At 44.2% G+C, this 21,075-nt stretch overlaps 1 protein-coding gene across 1 annotated transcript in view; it reads right to left on the bottom strand.

Moving 5' to 3' along the window:
- The window catches only part of ptprz1a (protein tyrosine phosphatase receptor type Z1a), a 110,354-nt gene extending 92,221 nt beyond the window's left edge, over positions 1-18,133 (bottom strand). Inside the window, exon 1 of the mRNA XM_079502218.1 lies at positions 17,864-18,133. Coding sequence (XP_079358344.1) covers positions 17,864-17,933 — 70 coding nt within the window. The 5' untranslated portion in view covers positions 17,934-18,133. The remainder of the gene's footprint in view (positions 1-17,863) is intronic.
- Positions 18,134-21,075: the final 2,942 nt, after the last annotated feature.

Consider the following 21,075-nt stretch of genomic DNA (forward strand, 5'->3'; position numbering starts at 1 on the left):
TCGTTTCCGCGTGGCAAGGGCTACAGAGGTGCCCGAAAACATGCCGGCAGGAAATGTGTTTTTTAATGTTTGTGTTGCCACAAATTTACGTCATATTTGGCGGACATTTGACCCAATTTCTCCTTTCATTGTCAATGGCAATATGAGACGTGTGTGGACACGTCTCATATTTGCTGTAGAGCCCCTCAAAAATTGGTTGATCTGCAAAAGTTGACTGTGACTGTGAGCCGGTAGATCTGCTATTAAAACAAAAAGTTCTCCGTATTTTTCACGTACAGTATGACACCACATGAACCCTGCACATTGTGCAAAAACAGCATATCTACTGTACAAGCTCACAGGAACAACAATCGGCTCATTTCGGCAACGATATTTGGTCTAGCGGGAAAAAAGGAATGGACCTAGTATAAAGACATGGGGGACCCGGTCAACTAAGTATGCAGTGATTACATAAACAGAGAATTGAGTATTAATTAAACAATTTCTTGGCCAGCTGGTCTTTACTGTTATGTTTACTTAGAGATAAACCTAGTATGTTTTTGTGTCCAGAAAGGGGTAGTAATGTAGCCTAATCGTCCTGATTGTGGACACTGGCTCATTTATTTTCAGTATCCAAATACAAGTTAGTGTAAGTGTCGAACATGATAGCCCTGTGTAGTCTAGTCTGGTTTGGGCGATCCTATCTGTGTGAGGTGAGTAAATGTGCTGTGTGTGTGTGTGTGTGCGTGTGCGTGTGCGTGTGTGCGTGTGCATGCGTGTGTAATCCAGGACATGGCTGAACCAGAGGCCAGTCTGAACGGTAACCGGAACGCTCGCCCCCAAAACACACCCCTTTCATTTTCCCGGACAACTCACCCCCATGGTTCTTGTATTCGTTTTACTGAGAAAGGTTAGGAATAAGGTTAGGTTTAGGCATAGTTTTACTGAGCGGTCTTGTATTCGTCTAGCACCGACTCTCCTCAAAGGATCATTTGTAAAGGAGCCCTTCTCACTGCCCATTAGCCCACTAGCATCATGCTTCAGTGAACCACTTAAAGGGATAGTTCCGATTTTTTTTTAAACTTAAGCTGTATGACATACTTGCCATTAATATAGTGGTTGCAACTGTATTAATTGATTGCCCGAGTCCCGTGGTGGGAGTTCTGCTCTGTTTTTTCTGAAAAATTAAGTAGCCTGAAGAATTGGTCTTTGACCGAAACGTTGCCAAAAAAAAGTTTGTATTGCAAGTGCAGACGGTGTGCAGGTCTTTGTGCACTTTGTGTGCATTTTTCTGAGTACATTGAGCCCTGCCTACGCACCCGTCTCAGAGCATATAGGCAGTGCTTAATTTCAGCCGGAGCTTGGTGGAGCTCAGCTCCGGTAACTGTCACTTCAGCTCCCCTAAGTGTAGAGGCAGCTCCGGTACCTGTAGGTGGCGCTCCGCTATGGGAGCCTCCCATAGCGGAGCCGATTGGTCCTATACGCAGAGTAGACTACGCAGGCTGCGTAGGGCCCCCGATTCCCAAAAAGGCCTCCACCCGCACTGCGCAAAGAACTACGTTCAAAGAACGTACAGCTACGTTCTTTGCGCAGGGCGGGCGCAACTACGTTCTTTGCGCAGGGCGGGCGTAACTACGTTCTTTGCGCAGGGCGGGCGCAACTACGTTCTTTGCGCAGGGCGGGCGCAACTACGTTCTTTGCGCAGTGAGTGTACGCTGCTCATAAGGGTGGAATCTTCCGTCAATAACGTACCTTAGTGATCAGAATTGGAAACATGCCTGTTGACGGCTGACTGTAGAAGTTATTATTCCCACCACGCAGAAACGCCCCCCTTTCAAATAATTTTTGCTTTGTTGTAATCGGTTCAGGTTCGAACAGGAGAGTTTATTTTTAGACAACACACAGAATCTATCAGTCATCATGAAGCGACTTTATCCGTTCGTTCAGGATATGAAAAAAGAAAAGGCTTCAGACTGAAATATACGGGCAGCAGCAATCAGGTAAATAAACTGTCAACTTGCAGCCTTGCAGTGTCCTGTGCTGTGAATGCCAGTTGTTGTTACTTGTTCCAAACGGAGCTATCGGGTGGTCAAAGTGTGTGTGTTTATGTGGGGGGCGGGGGGGGGGGGGGGAAATCTGACCTACAGTATATGTGAGAGTGCGGGTGTTGCGACTCAGTGAATGGTGGTGACGCGCCTGGTTGTTGTTGTTGTTGTGTGTTGTGTGGCTAGCGGCCGGGGCTAGCAGTGCTGCTGCTGCTGCAGTTTGTATTTGTAATCAATAATCATCTCTCTTATGAGTCTTATCATGACAGGTGACTCGCTGTAGTCTCACTCTCTGTGACTGTACAGTCTGTGGCTAGCCTGTGCAGTCTGATTTGTGAAAAAGTGTTTGGTATAGCCTACCAGCCCTACCTACTGTCTGACGGTCACTCTGGGGCGGAATTACCACCAAACTAGAAAAAGTGCCCCTCGGGGCACAGGTCTCCACCAGGGCAGTTCAGGTTGTGGCCTCCTGGTGGCGCTATAATAGGCCAATGTGAAAAGGGTGCCATTTCTTCATACGCCTTTGATGGCAATTGGATGATTTGAGGCATTTTGTTCCAAAAATGTGTTTTGCAAAAATCAACCTGTTGGTGGCGCTATAACAGGCCAATGTGAAAAGGGTGAGATATATTCCTCAGCCTAGTAAGAAAATGTGTGAAAGATGTCACGTAAATTGCACGCTGCATTCATGATTTGAGGCTTTTGTTGAAAACGGGGCAATCTTGCAAACTGTGAAAGCCAATTATAGCCAATTAGGATGGAATATGAAATATCGGACAGATCCGACTTGCGCACATGACCATAGAGATACTGTGTAACTATTTGTGAGATTTTTGGACAGAATCTGAAGGAGTAATATCAAAAAATGTGTTTTACAAAAGTCGGCCTCCTGGTGGCGCTATAAAAGGCAGATGCGGAAAATGCAGGTCAAAGGTTTGTCCTTGGCCTCTAGGGAGTGTGCATTAGAGACTGACACGGGAGTGGATTTTCACTCCTGTCCCATCCCACTCCTGCAGAAAAGATCCTGTCCTGTCCCAATCCTGGGCCAGAGTAAAATACAAAATCCCATCCTGTCCCACTCCTGTAGAATGATTCCTGGTCCCATCCCGCTCCCACTCGAAATTACTCCCGCTCCCATCCCGCTCCCGCTCCTGTTTTTTTTTTTTTTTTTTTATTCGGAAAAGTTATTCTATATCTATCCATCTATCCATCTCTTCCTGCTTCTCAAGACAGATAGCCTACCAATAAAACAAATAAAAATAAAGTGGGCAATGGTGGATTTAACTTTGACTACCAAATACAGTATATCCTATATTCATATCAATATTAAAACAAAACCAAGAACAGTTCTGACTGTGCTTTGTCAATTGTTGAGATATATAATAGCCAATAAAAACATAATATAAATATTTTTTACACAGTAATAAACGTAATACAGATCTTCTCTTATGGGGGTCCCTGGCATCTTTTCAAATGGGGGTCCGCGGGCTAATAAATGTTGATTTAGGGGTCCTTGACATGAAAATGTTTGGGAACCACTGGTGTATGGGACTCGTTTGGGAGAAAGAAGGGAGACGATGTATTGTAGAACATTCGCTCAGCCTCAGACAGCTGTTCAGGGAGCCAAGCAAGTGCCAACAGTAACAGCGTTAGCATGTAGCTAACGTAGCATCACAATTGCAAGTTGCAACGTTGCCACTGCCAGGGGAAACAAATGCATCAGGATGATCAGGATGATCTGGCTATAAATAATCGATTATATCACATCACCGGCGCGATGCAGAATCATGCACGGCCGCACTGCGATGTCTTCATATTAAACTTTATGAAACGTCCACTGGATTGCATGAAGGAAGTTTTCATCCTCTCCCGGTTGGAGCGGAGCCTGGAAGCATTAGCACTGCTGGGGTATGTAGTTGGCTCACTGAAAGATGACTACAACAAAGATGGGCGCTTCTGTTCTTTTGGTTGGCAGCGCGACCAGTTGAAAATATAATTCACGGTCCTGCACGCTCCTGTTGACTTTCATTCCCGTCCCGTCCCGATCACGGGATTAATAAAAATATGAATCCCATCCCGCGGGAATCCTGCGGGAATCCCGTGACCCGCGGGAGTCCCGACAAAATGTCAGTCTCTAGTGTGCATGCAACGTTTCACGCAGATCGGTGCAGTTTTAGGTAAAACATGTGAAAAGCTGCCTCATGGTGGCGCTATAACAGGCCGTTCTGGAAAATGTGGGGCAGAGGTTCATCGTTGGCATCCAGGGAGTGTGTGTGCAAAGTTTGGCATCGACCGGGTTAACGGTGCCGGAGATTAGCTGGTAACAGACGGACGGACACACACACACACACACGGACACACGGACGGAGTGCAAAACATACTCTCTCCCCATGCCTTCGGCCTGGTGGAGACAATAACCGGCATAAATACCCCCAAACCCGACGAAAAACTGATTTTTCGGCAGGCACATGCACGCACATGCACTGGCGCGCGCGTGCATGTGCGGGAGTTGAGCTCCGGCATCCATTGAGTTAGAAATTAAGCACTGCATATAGGTGTGCATAACACTTTGTTGTTGCCAGTTACTGTACATTTAAAATGATAAGAATTTAGAATTGCTTTTTTAAGTTATTTGCTGGGCTTTTTGAGTATGTATTTGAAAGATTCAGTGTAGAGAAAGGAAAGAGAGAGAGAGAAGAGAGACAGAGAGAGACACAGAGAGACAGAGAGACAGACAGACAGACAGACAGACAGACAGACAGACAGACAGACAGACAGACAGACAGACAGACAGACAGACAGACAGACAGACAGACAGACAGACAGAGAGAGCCATCGAACCAAGGATTCACCGTCTGTCAGGCATTAGAGCCCATAGTGGTAGGCTATATGGACCATTTGGCTACCAGGTCGCCACAAATATTTTTTCACGTCATTTTTTCACATGTCCAAACTAGGGACAGGTTTAAAGTGGTTATTAAGACATGGAGTTTAGGCCAATTGCCTAAACTCTAATCTTGGGCACTACTCTCCCTCTGACAATTTGGGGACAGCCTCGAACTGAGCTCATTCCTTCAATACATGAAGAGTGAGCAGGCCACTTCTTATCACCTGACAGGGGGAGTTTCTCCGTTTGGAATAGTGCGTGGGAGGAACACGTTATTCCAACCTGTTCCTTTCCCCTCAGGTGGAGGCAGGATTACTGCATGGTTTTGTGAGGGTATACCTATCCTAGGGCAGGGGTTCTCAACATGTGGGTCCCGACCCCTGGGGGTGGAGTGTCACCAAATTATTTTGGGGTTTTTACTCATAGGCCTAATCAGTGGAAACACATGAAAGTTTTTCATTATAATATACTTACTCCTTTTGTTTTTAATCTATATGTAAGCAGGAAGAGCTTATTCACTGACACGTCAAACGCAAATACAGAGCATATGGTGTTAACTTGCTGTGTGTTCTACAATAACCAAGATTGAATCCACCTGTTGTGTTCCAAACCAAGGCCATATTCCTTCAAGAAGGCCACGGACATTGACTCACCACGGTCTGTTTACCTTTTTTAAATGCTTTTATCTCGGATTCTAATGCCAGATTCCGAAAACTATCTTTATTTACGGCAGATTACGGCCACATGATTTAGAAATGCAATGCTGTAGATTTAACATTGGCTGCTTTAACTTCCGGTTCACAGAAACTGGGGTAATTTCCCCCCCTTGAAAAAGACACGGCTGAAAAGACCTCGGTAGCCTGAAGGAATATAATGTATTAATATGTGGCACTCGATGTGTTTTAAGTATATTTTGATATCAATACTTTTGTTCTTTTACTCAAGTAGGCCTACATTTTTCATTCTACATTTGTACAAAGTACAAAAAGTGACAATTTTTTCCTTGTCTTAAACTTATAGGTCTATTACTCATCCTAAAAGTGGGGCAAAAATACCCCCCTGACACATTTGGGCTGGTACAGTGGCATTTCACACTGGATACCGGAGAACTCACCAGTTTACCAAGTCGACACGGCAAAAATGATTCATCAATGTCTTCATCATTGTGCTAACATGCTGTCTTCATCAGTGTAGTATGGCAAACTCACAGATGTTATAGAAAAAGAGGAACTAACCAGGTGCTCAACGGAGATAGCAAAACATGATAATGATAAAAAGGTGCTCACACGGATCAAAAACGGGATCAAGACATAGATAAAAAGAGAGGATCCAGGCACTCAAAGTAAAACATGAGGAACGCCTTTATTAAATTAGAAAGGCAACTGCCAAAAGTTGCCTTTTTAATGTAATAAAGGCGTCCCTCATTTTTTACTCTCAGTGCCCGGATCCTCTCTTTATCTATCACAGATGTTATAGTTCATTTCCAAAGTGATCAAATTATGTGATCAAATTATGTATGTGAATACCAAGTAGGCCTACCATTTCAGGAATTGTTTACTAATGAATTACATTGTTTCGGTACTTTGGTGTTTAAACTTTTAGCATTCCTACTTTCTCTAGTGTTAACTCTAAACTCTCAATTCAATGCAATTTAAATGAAGGTGAAGTAAAACTAAAATGCACTAAATCGCAGCGAGTTGGTAAACTGGAGAGTTCTCCGGATACCTTTCACACCAAATTGTCGAGGTTTAACCAGTTTGAATAGGGCTATAATTAAATGTATTGAAGTAAATTGATTCTTATTTAGTCTCTGTTTGCAAACAGAAACTAAATCTAAACTAAATGTGTTGATGAAATACTGTTCCCAAATGTGTTGATATATTGTCTGAGCTGACTGTACAGTGCACAAGCTTTACATTGTGGTCTCTGTACCGTTTGTAAATATTTCAGTTTATTATGTTTACAGTTTGTTATAAAGTTTATTTTTCCACAACCTCTTCCAAAACACATCACGATGTAAAGGTTCCGAGAATTTAGATTAGGAGACCAAATAAGTTCCAGATCGCTTCATTAAAAACACATTATAAACATGGCTGATGAGGCTGGCTGGCTGGCTGCACTCCAACACAGATCTGCTTGCGTTGGGCACACTGTGGAAAGCTTATTGCATTTGTTCTTTAAACATGGAAGGCTAGCGGAGCGGTCCTGGCACGGCTACATGACTACACATGGGTCTAATCTAATGCTGCACATGGTGGCGAAAGAAGCACTGTTTAGAGACACACAAAAGCGGCTTATTTAATAGAAGAGCGACTACAACCACATCGGGGACTGAATGGGTGGAAGGAGAGAGTGTGCCAATGTTGTTCCAAAGCCCAAAGGAAAGAGATGATAGAGAATAGATTTGTGTGTGTGTGTGTGTGTGTGCGTGTGTGCGTGTGTGCGTGCGTGTGTGCGTGCGTGCGTGCGTGCGTGCGTGCGTGCTCTCACACCGTGGACACATGGACCTTCAACAGATGACCAGCAGAGCGCTGATGATGATCGCCACAACATGTCTCACTGCATTAGTGTGTTCCTTCTCCACTTTCTCTGTTAAGCTGTTTTTCCTTTTTTGTTCATAATTCACATTAAAGGCACCTGGCCTCACAGGGACACATACAAACCATAAACTATGACGGGAACAAACTGCACAGAGGACGGGCAAAGCAACCAAAGTGAGCGAGGTCGAATGCCATGCAACAAAGGACCCACCCAGTGCCAAAATACTAGCCCACAGCACCTGAGCTATAGTCAACCAACCCACCAGGACAGCAATTATGTCTTCCTTCAATAGCCCATTAAAACCGGGAAAGCATCTGTGTCATTTTAGATTTGAGCTATATAGCAACATAAGTTTTCAGAAAACTCTCAGGATTTAGAACCATAGTTCTCAAAAACAGCAGATCTACAAGATGTTTTTGTTACATTTTTGGGTAAAAAATAATAATTAATAATTTAGATTTTCTTTTACACAAATCTTCTCTTCTGGGGGTCCCTAACACAAAACATTTTCAGATGCCGTGGCCAAATATACAAAAAATGTGGGGGTCCTCCTTGGCACAAATATGTTTAAGAACTACTGCTTTAGAAGGCATTTGTAGAATCGGCCTCAGGTCTTAATATAATAGGCTGTTTAAATTAGGTATTACTAGGCAAATGTATTCTTGCAATATGAAGCTTTCATTGGGGGCATCTCATCTCATGGATGCTATGCTCCAGATGATCACAGTAGTACATTATCATACACACACGACACGCCTGAAGGTGCTTAGCGGGTGAAACCCAGCAGGGTTTCTGGGGTTAGCTTAAAAAGCTAATTGCTTTTTCACCTGCATTAATCCACTCCCGGCTCAGTCCCTCGACGAGGCTAACATTAGCACAATTACCGACTCATTAACAGTCAGCCATTTTCACGGAAATGGGGCCTGAGGGAGCCGTGCACTATTTTGAGGGACAACCTAATTGAAATTTGATGGGTAGGAGGTCTCTAAATGACAGAACAAAGGAAATATGGATTATCGCTTTGTCCTTGGCTAACCTTGACATATTTGTGTTTGATCTGCCATTACAAATAGTAACTACTGTAATCATGGCACGCACAAGCACACGCACGCACGCACACACACACACTTGCTGGGGATACAGTACCAATAACATCATACTTTGATATTTGTTATATCAAAAGGACCTGCAAATGGATTTTACAGAAGATAGCCAGGTAACTGCTTTAACACATTCAAAATCGGGAAAGCATCCGTGTTATTTTAGGTATTTGCGTAGATATGCAAGCTCGAGAAGGCATTTGTAGAATCAGCCTCAGGTCTTAATGGGTTAAGACATATTCATTGGGGTAAATAGGCATTATGGGCTACATCTTGCGCCACCCCTTAACCCTTATCCCTAAACTTATTTGCCATTTTTTACTATTTTAAAAAACCTTTTAAAATAGTTCAAATAGCCGATCTACAAGCTCACAACGTCTCGATGTAGATCGGCTAGTTGAACTATTTTAAAATGTTTTTCAAAATAGTAAAAAATGGCAAACAAGTTTAGGGATAAGGGATAAGGGTGGCGCAAGATGGAGCCCTAGATGTTAACATTATGTTGAGTGCCTTCTTTCACAAACACTGCCACCTGGTGGATGAAAGTGCCAGCGCTTGACTGCCGACCCGGATCTACTTGGTTTCAGTGTGACGCACGTCTGCTTTGCCGATCCATTTTAGATGCTAAATATTTAGCATCAATGCTAGCGAGCTAAAATGAGGCCATCCTTGCTCTAGAAAACGCCAATGTTCCAATCGGGATCACCAGACAATCAGAAAAGACCTCCGATGTCAAAACCATGGAGAGCTCCGTAGATTTAGAGTTATTCAGCTTTTTAGTCATCGTTTTCACGATAATAAAAATCTAAACATTTTTGTAACAAAGATCTTGTTTAAAAAGAATCTGCCTAATGATGATGTCACTGGTGGACGGGTTTCTGAACTGCCCACAGCCCTCCTATGAGACACAGACAGAGTAGAAAGAAATTGTGGTATTTTATCATGAACATTAGTGAGGACCTATTATATGAAGATACGTTGAAAAGTGGTCCTTTAAACATAGTCCAAAAATAACCAATATACAAGCACTTGACAAGATCTTGATGTAGATCGTCTGTACTGTAGTCTATATTCAACGTAAAACTAAGTATATACAGGGGCTTAACTGGTTAAGCACACCTGGCAGTCAGTCAGACTCATCACCAGGCATGATAGATATAGTCACATGATCCAGATCAGGTCCAGGAATAACTGACATTCTGTCACAGTTGCCGAAATCATGTTCAAAATACCTAAACACGAAATGCACACATCATTACATTGTTTATTATGTCCTCAACTTCATTCAAATAGGATATGGGTGAAAAATCGGCAACGTTGCCCTTTGAATGAACACTTAGGATTGTACCGCGCCCTGCAGCTGAATGCCTGTCCCGTGCCAAATCCCTCTAATGTCTTTGTATTAAAAGGTGTGTGAAAAAGAACAGCCCCAGGCTCTCTTCAAATACTGGAAACCAGTTTTACCAGGAGAGAGAGAGAGAGAGAGAGAGAGAGAGAGAGGCCATACTCGGACAATTACTGCGTCAGCACCTTTGGACCAATTGGCTGCAGGGGCTCATCGTTGGCCGGTTACAACGTCCTGACTCGGTCCCTCAAACATGCACCTTGGACCCCCCCTAAATCAAACTGGATTTATACTTGAGGTCAACATTGACAATGCAGTAGTATAGTGAGTGACTGACCACCAGTGTTTTTGAATATTTTGTCTAAAATCTCAGTCTCTAGTTTATTAAGTAATCTTAATAAATCAAATTTATACTAAAAGTAAAATCAAACTCATCTGGGGATCCACATGGGAACGATGTGGCTCTAGTGTGGATCTCGGCCTTCAATGGCCAGCCTGTGACGTCAATCATCAATGATGTCTATAGAGTACCGAAGTAATTCACGTACTACCACGGTTTAGTTTCCTCAAAATATTTATAAATTTGTCGGCGGTAACAGCTAGTGTTTTCCCGCCGTCAGTTGATGCTTATATCCATGAGGTTTCATCCATTCATCCATACGAGACAAATCATCAGGCTCATTTGTTTTGGAACACAGTTCTTATATGCCATCCCACAATATCAAACACGACTATCGGAACTCAGAATGGGGAGACAAAACCATGAGCCACATAGGATACGTGAATTACGTTTGACTTCAGTACTCTACTCTATATGACATATCTATTTTATGTGAGAAGGTTTTCGCCCCAACAGTGACAAGATTTCGCTTGCAAACTAATTTTTAATCAAATACTTTTGTAATACTTTCGTCTGGCTATAACATCTGCCTGTGTGCCCGTGTGCCTCTTTTAAAATTCATCCGGGTAGTACTAGTTCCCCTCTCCCACAAAAGAAAAGGAGGCACGATCCTCAGTGAAGAGTACTTTGACCAACAAAAGTGTCCTTCACACAAGCTTTCTGCATCACCTTGAGATGATGGTGTATGTATTCAGTGTTCAGTAGATGAGGGCCATCGATTCAGTTCACAAAACAGCCTGAGAGAGACCAACAAGGACCATCGATACACAACACAGCTGAGAGAGACCACACACACACACACACACACACACACACACACACACACACACACACACACACACACACACACACACACACACACACACACACACACACACACACACACACACACACACACACACACACACACACACACACACACACACACACACACACACACACACACACACAAGCGGGGCATCTGAAAAGGACCAAAAGACATGAGAGAAAGTGGGGAACAAAATCAAATGGCTCTCTACCAGTTACTCTGCAGGACGTCTCTTGTTCTCCGACCAAAAAGGCCCCGGTGTGAGCAGCCCCCTTTTTTTCAGAGGCAAAGACGGGGCCACCCGGACCTGCTCTGCCCCGTCATCCATTACGGCAGCGGGCGTCAGAGACTGGCCCTGGCACCGCGCCAAGGAGGATACTACCAGAGCTGAACCAATGTGCCACAGCACCAGGCAAGATGGTTGGATAACCCGAAGACCTCCCACCCGGTCACCGCGCACAGGCACAGGCACACGCGCGCACACACACGCACGCACGCACGCACGCACGCACGCACGCACGCACGCACGCACCAAGGATTGAGGGAGGGAGACACATGAGGAGAGGATTAAAACTGTAAGAGGTCAGTGGGAACTGACTGATGGTGGAACGATGGGAGACAAAAAAAAGAAGAGGGAGGACAAAACAGAAGGATGATCGAGGGAGGAATGTTTGAAGAGGGGGAGAGAGAAAAGGAAAATTAGACATGAAGACAGAGAAAAGTGGGGATGAAAAATTAGAGCACACACGGACGGATGGACCCGTAAAAAAAAAATCACACCCGTGTGAACTGAGTGGTGTAAGGTTTTATATAGCATGATCAGCTGTGGTCTGACGTAATGTCTGACGTAATGAAATAAGGTAAGGTATTATGTAGCCTGATCAGCTCTGATCTGACGTAATGAAATCACACCCGGATGTGATTTCACAACTGGCTTTTTCTGTGCAGAGAAAATGACCACGGTTGCTACGGTCATCCAGTTCACCCGGGTGTGATTTAATTACGTCAGAAATTATTTTGAACATAGCAACCATGGTCATTTTTTTCTGCACACAAAAGCCAGTTGTAGGAGTGGTTTACACCACTCAAAAAGGAGGCACCGGTTCTGAATGTAAAGGCAGGAAGGGAAAAAGGGACTGCGTGTGAAAAGAACGCAAAGAGTGAGGAATGAGGCTTGAGGCACAAGACTAATGACAAGAGAAGTGCTGCTTAACCTGCACTCCATCGCTCTGTGAGAGCTCGTATGTGAAGGTGTCGGGGTCCACTGGTATACGGGGGGAGTGTAGGAAGGAGGAAAGAGTTGTGTGGGTTGGTTAGTCTCCCTGGGAAACAGAGAGTTGGGTGTTCTGCTGTGACGCCCCGACCAATACCAGTGTCGGAGAAGTGTCGGAGAAGCTGTTCCAATACTGCCCAAAATGCTGCATCGGTATCGGCGAGTATGTCGGTCTATGCCATTCCGATACCATGTAATTTATCCCGTGGTGATATGTCATTTACAGTCATCAATTATTTTGTATTCTGAATGCTTCAGTTGATGGTGCGCTAGTTTTATACTCACTGTACTATTTGCATTATTATTTTACTAACTTCTAGTTCTAGCTCTGCACTTTAGCAATAATTACCAATAAGACGCCTGAGGGCGAGAAGCATGCACGCATCCGCCTGGGTGACAGCAGACTGCTGGGCGAGCGCTGGTGCTTTGGAATGGGGGTCAGATCAACATATCTGCCTGGGTGACAGCAGACTGCTGGGAGAGCGCTGGCGCTTTGGCATGGGGGGTAAGATCTTAATTTTCGGGCCTGTTAAGAAGTCTATAGTAGTGTCTGTGTCTCTTGTGTGCACATAATATGGAGATTTCTGTTTCTGTCCGTCTACCTGTATCTTTTTTATGCCCATATACAGTATGGAGATTCCTGATGCCATATGCCCATATATGGGCATGCCCCTTTTATGCCCATAGGACCCCCAAAACTGACAATATGGAACTGGGTCCATTTGGTTCCATTTGTACACTCTCAGAGTTACAGACCTAGGGGTCCATTTGAAACCCCCTCAAAGAACCCAGAGTTGCTGGACCCCACTTTGAGAACCACTGTCCTCGATTCATTTTAAACTACACACTGGTATCGGATCGTTACACGACGGTATCAACAGATAAGCAAGTTATGGTTATAGGAATTGGTATATCGGGAAGAAAGCTATACATCTTTATCCTGTGTATGGTCACAGTCTCCTCGCCTCGCAGTGTGAGAGAGTCCTGCCTCAACGCCCCCCCCCCCCCCCCGCCCCTCCTCCCCTTCTCGCACCGGGACAAATTGCAGTGCCATCACCGCGTCACGCTTCAGTCGTACCCCCTGCTCTCATGCTGATCGCTTTGTTGCCGCGACACGCACCCCCAGAAGTGTCCCCCTCCCCCCCTCGCTGCCTGCAGTCCGTCCGTCCGTCCCCCCTCTCTCTTCTTTTTTATTTTTCTCCCCCTACAGTTACAAAACAAATCTCCCCTCTGACAGCATAATTCACACGGGGCAAGGCCCCTGGGGGGGGGGCACTTCTGGAGGTGGGGAGATGGAGGAGAGGCTAGCCCGGGAGCACCAGGCTAACCTCTGCACAGGCTTGGCTGGATGTCTCCCCACGTAACCCCAAGGCCCATTCAGCCATGGCCGGAGAGAAATAAAGAAGAGGGTGACAGAGGATTCGGCAGTGGTCTCCCCCCTCCCCATGTATGCTTGAGTGAATGCCGTTGAGCCTAATACCCACTAATCTGGTCATCAAATACTCCTGCTGCCGGCGATTGGAAATCTGCTTGGCTGTTTTTTTTTTTTCCAGGCCAGGGGGTAGTGAGGAGGAAGGTCTGTGTGCCAAGTGGCCTTGAGGAGCGAATCTCACAGAGTCTCTCCCCTCAAAGAGAGGAGAAGAGGTCAGATACAGGACGGAAAGAGATGCTGACTGACCGTAGGATGTATAGGAGAGAAGAAAGGGACGGAACGAGTGAGGAAAGCAGAGGCGAGAGAAGGACGAGGCCATTCAAGGTCAATCAAAGTCCTTAATTGAAAGACAATACATAACAAGCGGAATTCATAGCAGCAATAGAGATTGTTGTTTTTTGAGGGGCTCCTATGTCCAGCTTTTAGTGTGAGTGTAAGCACAAACTTAGTCCTAACACCAACATGAAATGCCATTTATAATGAATAGCCATTTTTACGTCATTGTCCCAACACCAACATGAAATGCCATCGATAATGAATAGTCAGTTTTGAGTGTTTGTGTAAACGCAAACATTGTGTACACACAAACATGAAAGACAAAGGTGAGGACGTATGATGATGATAAGAGCGCCCCTCACTTCACACGGGTGTGATTATTGTATTATTCTCAACGTATGCTGTAGCTTAACCGCTAAAGCCCTATATGTTGTACATAGAAAATATTGAAAATAGACAATCTACATAGGGCTTAGGGATCTTACTTTATGTTTTTTTAAATGTCTCCTATAATGGGAGAAGCCAGGTTGAAAGGGTTAGGTTAATTTGACCCATATCTACACAGTATGGCAGTTGTTTGACCTGATTATGCAATTCCCACTTCAGAATGAATCATCGGTGAGTAAGTATTAGTGGCCCAACATTCTGTAAAGCTAGGCTTGTTAACCAGCAGCAGCAACACAATTTACACAAGTGGTGAGAAAGGTTTTCACCAGCTTGTGACACACCCTTTATAAGTGGGCAGTCACAGCGGGGGTCTGTTACCCTTCACCCACACAGCAACCAGCACCCTGCTCTTCACCCACACAGCAACCAGCACCCTGCTCTTCACCCACACAGCAACCAGCACCCTGCTCTTCACCCACACAGCAACCAGCACCCTGCTCTTCACAGCGGGGGTCTGTTATCCTTCACCCACACAGCAACCTGCACCCTGCTCTTCTTGACTGTTATCCTTCACCCACACAGCAACCAGCACCCTGCTCTTCTTGACTGACAGGCTGACACACCCTTTATAAGTGGGCAGTCACAGCGGGGGTCTGTTATCCTTCACCCACACAGCAACCAGCACCCTGCTCTTCTTGACTGACAGGCTGACAAACCATGACTACCATCTGTCACCCACAAAAACACCACCATCACCCACCACCACAGGACCTAAAGACTATACTTCTGCAGAGAGCTAAAGGGGGGAGGGGGGGTCACCATTGGCGATACCCATTGAGAAATGCCCAGTCTTGTCGGGAGGACAGATGGTGCTGGTCTCCAGGCATTCAGTTCAGCTCATGTGTCTTTTCTCTTAACCATCAATTCCTCTGCTGCTTTCTCAAAAACTAAAAAGAAAACGGGAACCTTCCTTTGTGCCCCAGGTTTCATCAAAGCTTCATTTAAAAAGGCTCAGCTGAAAAGGGGGAAAAGCGGGCGAGGGGCATGGGGAGGACCCGGAGGAGGAGTGTGGTAGAGCTACGGAGGCGGGTTGGACATTCAGCAGGTATACCACCAACCCATCAACCCCCAATATCCAAGTTCACACCATGCTGGCCCATGCGCCAACATCTCTTAAAGATGGAGTGCTGTGATTTTTGTATTTTGTCCAGTTTTTCATGTGTTTATGAGGTGACACTAGTACTTCATTAGACCCCTTGGTGTGGTTGTTATGTGCAATGATGTCTTCCCTTATATTTAGGGTTTCTTCCTGGAGGCTGAAACCAACAGTGATATAGTGACATCACAATATCACCCTCTCCCCCAACCCCTCCCCCTAACCCCCTATAATACAACAACAGCTGTGGGTGCAGCTTCAGTTCAGGTGGATCACCACCCATCAGGCAAACCAGGCATACTCAATGAACTGGTGGGCGTGTCCACATAAAAACGAGATTTTAACAAATACTGTACACTTTTTTGAAGAAAACAAATTCTTCCTCCTTTTCCCAAATGTTTGGTACATATCTTACAATCTCAGTCTCACCCAAAGGCTTCTAGCATCACTATTCAGGAGCAAACATTACTCAAAAATAGAAGATCTACAACGAGTATACGTGTGGATTGGGTATTTTCAATGAAGAGATTTGGTGTGGAGGGGAAAAAAGCAAGTACAGAGCCCTGCAGGACCCCAGTAGGCCTAAACTATGAGCTTAAGGTTAAACCAATTATCAGTTACAGTAGCCTATCTGACTGTACAAAGCATGTGTATATGATCATTTTCAGACTGAAAGGTCCAAAAGAAGAGAGAAATACCTTAATTTCTGTGGGATAATGATCTATTATTTGCTCTAATTTGCATCAACTGCATTCTAAGTACCAAGACAGAAATAACTTCACAAGTTAAGTTGTGAAAATCATTCACAAAACAAGAGCAATATGGAACAAAAAAAATAAATGGCTCTGTTCCACTCATCAGATCGATCCTGGCTTGCTCGTGCATTAGCACTCTGTAACTCATGGTTCAAGTCAATATAGTGGTTAGTTACAGATCATTTGCTAAATAATTCAACATGGCATCAATCTTGAAGTGGGAATTGTGTGACCTGATTAACATTTGATGAAGTAGCTTAACAACTCTGGGCTACATCCTTGCTTTATTGGTCTGTGCCATGATAGGATTGTAGGCTATTTCTTTTTTTCCTACCATGAAATGTATCTGCAGATTTCATTCCAACCATGGTTGGAATGAAATTAGGCTACAGCCATCTAATTGATTGATATAGACTGCCTCATTGGTACATCATAATGGCCAACAGCTCCAAATAACCAATTTCACTTTTTACCTCCACAGTCCACATACAACTTCCCAAGGAGTTTTAACCAGTCATACTGTAGGCTCTCTTGCCAGATGGAGCGCTTGACTAACTTTCTTGTCTATAAGCCTACAGACTTCGTGCATGACTGACAGCTGAAATGAAATGAAATGAAATGAAATGAAATGAAATGAAATCTATATTTACCCAGGGTATCTGGGCTAAGCTCAAGAACTTGTTTCCAGCCAGGCCCTGCTCATAGAACACATTTCATCGTAGTGGTTGATGCCTTGTTCAAGGGCATTTCAGCGGTGGTAATTTGAACGTGTCGGACGGCTGATTCGAACTGGGAATCTTCCGGTATCTAGACCGCGCCGCTATCCGTTCGGCCACCGCTGCCACCGCTGAAACCGCTCCAGTTTGAAACTTTGGAGTTTGGATACATATGATATGTGAGCCGTGACATGTAGTCCTACCAAATAATTGCAAGACAATTCGTGAGGACAAATCGTTCAAATGTAAAAGAAAGTGCACTGACATTATACTATAGCCTATATGCTGCGTGAGACCTCAGCTGTCAGCTCCGCCCAACTAAAAAGACAACTCCAACGCTTAATATGAAATATGTTAATACATAGTCAAATCATGTATTAATGATGAGTAAACAACAAAACAAACCAAACAAACAACAAAGTGACTAAATGGGTAACCGGAACGCTCACCCAAAATATGGACATGTCCAGTCCGAGATTTGCATTCGCTGCTGACTTTCTCAAAAACGCACAGCTAGTCTCATGAATGTTAAATGCAAAGCAATTAAACAAGAAACCAGCAGCAGCAACAGCAGCACCAAAACATGTCATGTTTTTCAAGGGGTTGTTGTGGTGTTTTTCGTACACGTGAAACTCGTGCGTAAATTGCCTTTCTTTGGTTACGCAACGCGCACGTAAACTACAAAGTTGTGAAATAACAACGAACAGACTAATATTATTATATGACGGTCGGTCGTCATTAACGTAATTGACAGCATCCTTACCTATTTGGCAGATGAGAAGCAACTGGACAGAAACTAACCAGCCTCTTGGTGTTGTTGTACGCGCCTCCATGTTGCAGCTTATGTTGTGATGAACCTTTACAGAATTATAGGTGGAAAAATAACACTATACTTGTGTAAGTGTTCAGTTGCCGGGGGAATAAATCCCAGTGAAGTAGGTTTCACAGTAGTTTCATGCTGTATCTGTACAGATGGTATCCTCACTCTGACTCTCTCTCTCTCTCTCTCTTGTGCCCTTCAAGTTCCAGCCCGGTGCGGTGCGTGTCTTCTCTTCACGCGGAGTGAGAGACACGGAGTCCGCAGCGCAGCGCGAGACTGTGCGCCTCCCACACACACACACACGCGCGCACACCGACACGCACGCGCGCGCGCGCACCGACACGCACGCACTCGTCTGGTCTCTCTGTCTACTCTCACGTGCATGCGGTGCAACGCCTTTAATGATTTAATAATTAATAATAATAAATGTACAGTATATCATATAGCACACATGGGAGAGCATGCAGTCCATGTCACTATATGACTCAGACATAACAAACCTCATATGCCCTAGGCATGTCACTATATCAGACATAACCATAAACAAACCTGGTACCATATGCCACATGACTCAGACATAACCATAAGCAAACATCATACCCCAAGGCATGTCACTAGGACTCAGACATAACCATAAACAAACCCAATATGCCCACAGCCATATGTATAGGCATATATGAAGATATGTTTGTTCAGCACCACAGATCCGACCGCTATGCCCAATGGTCATGTAGATCATTTCTTACTGATTGATCTCTCTTCCCCCTGGACCCCCTTCTTTGGCTTCCCTTTGTTTTTTTTATGGAAATAACAAAAACTGCATGGAAATGGAACGCACAACAACTAATTTCAGTGCACTGTTTTACACCTGTAAACCTGTGATGTGAAAATAAAGTTGATTCTGATTCAGATTCTGACGTGCATATATATGGGACCGATGGCGATTGAATTACTCGAGGGAGTGCGGTTCCTCACAGCAGGGGTGGGGTTTGAACTCTGCACAGTAGCCTCGTCATTCATTGGGGGAAAGAAAAAGAAGCAGACAGACAGCCATATTGAAAGTGCTGTTTCATACTCCCACACCCATAGATAAATAGATAGAGCAGCATGGAGCCGTTTAAAAGGCATAGAGTGAGATGAACTATTTTTTTGTGTGTTGGCGCTTGGCGGCGGGGGGAGGGGGGGGCTGACCTCTTGACTTCAAGGAGCGAGTTTAACCCCCCCCTTGAAATGGAGACAGGCTGCATCACCACTGACCCAGAAACACCAATTCAGACAGCAAATGAGGACCTGTGTGTGTGTGTGTGTGTGTGTGTGTGTGTGTGTGTGTGTGTGTGTGTGTGTGTGTGTGTGTGTGTGTGTGTGTGTGTGTGTGTGTGTGTGTGAGAGCACGCTTCCCACATGAGCTTGTGTCTGTTGGGGGTGACATGACATGTGGGACCATAGCGCTATAATGGGCATATATGTGATCAGAAGCCAGTGATCCACATCTTTTAAGGGATGGTGTCGGTGCGTTCCACATTTTGGTGGCAGTGCCGTCTCTCCCTATTGTGGCTGTGGGTGGGTGTCACTCACAGTCCACCGTCCACTGTGCCTATAGAGGGATTTTGTGACAACCATATTATTTCTCGAATATACAATACAAAAGGTTTTGACTTATTTTCTTTATGTAGCCTATTTACGGTATCAGTTATTGCATGCATGCATGCATGTTATTATAATTATTATTTCAAAAGATTTTCTAAAATGTACTCCACAAAATTCAAACAAACAAATAAACGAAATCATTTCTTGAATAAATGAGAAACAAAAACTAAACTTCAAAAGAGAAATTATACCCGGGACCCAAAGTAGTGAAAGTAGCAGATCTACAAGCTCACCGTGCTGCATCTGCTATTTTCACTAGTTTGGGTCCTGGGCAATCACATAATTTCTCTTTTGGATCTCAAGATAAAACATTTGGGAACCACATTCTAATTCAATCGTAAACTCTTAGGGGCGCATCACACCGCATCAGCCTTACAGCCTCAGCAGCACATTTAGTACAAGCAGACTGTAGAACTCCTAAAAAAGAAATAAGAGTTGTCACTTGTCAGATACTTTCCATTTAATGGGAGATTCTGTTGCAGTGTTTAGATACAAGACTCTCTTGTTTGTCTCCTTGGGGTAAAGTTACCACGAAAATCACCATATGCAAGGGCATTTAGACTAGAGGAGGCACACCCCATCCAGTAGGTTGTGTTTACTGAATCAGTTGCTTCTCAAGAGTGCACAAACAGAGGAGTTCAGATTAGCTATGCTTTTATAAATGCTTCAGACAGCTAAATGCACATAAAAGAACTTTGTTGCTGCTGCTGTTGTTGCAACTGACCCGGATGTTTTTGTCTATAATGTGTTTGCCCCCTGACTGAATTTACAGCTCAGAAATAAGCACAGAAAAGCTCCCTTAAAGCGTCTTTTTATTCCCTCTCTGATGAGATGTCAACCAAATAACAAAGAGCTACTCCCCTTAGAGGGCGAGAAACAAACCTTAAGGTTTTCCTAGATTTCAGATTCATTCATGCCACTGGGTTCAAGTTCTCAACTTCAAAACTTTACTACCACATTCCCACTTCTTTCTATCCATTTGGATAAAGTTGGAATACATTTGCATAATTTACTGTGGATTATCTGTAATTTATGCAGAAGCCTCCTTTCACTTGTTAAATTGCATGATTCCAGGGCGCCTAATAAAATTGTTGTACACCCACAGAGCAGGCAGGCATTCAAGGATTTAGTAACGACCTTAGAAGGTTAAGACTAATAATGTATGACTTTACTTCAAATCGCATTTATGACAAAGTAATTACTTAAAAAATAAAAATAAAAAACACATTCACCCTGTTGTCCCATCATTACAGGTGACAGTTTTAAGAAACTTTTGAATTGTCCAATATAGAAAATAGCAGATCTAAGCTTACGTGTCACGTCATAATGTTGTACTGTTCTTCAGTGGTTGTTCTGTGTCCTTAGTTGATACCTTCAACGGAAGTTAGGGAGGTATAAATCTCTGCGATTGATTTGTTTCCACCTGCACATATTCTTCATGATTACATACAATGTGTTGTTCAGGAACTAGAGCGCCCTTGTGGAAAAGCAAAGGAGGAAATGCATTT

This window comes from Electrona antarctica, assembly GCF_951216825.1.
Source record: "Electrona antarctica genome assembly, chromosome: 5".
NCBI classification, from domain to species: domain Eukaryota; kingdom Metazoa; phylum Chordata; class Actinopteri; order Myctophiformes; family Myctophidae; genus Electrona; species Electrona antarctica.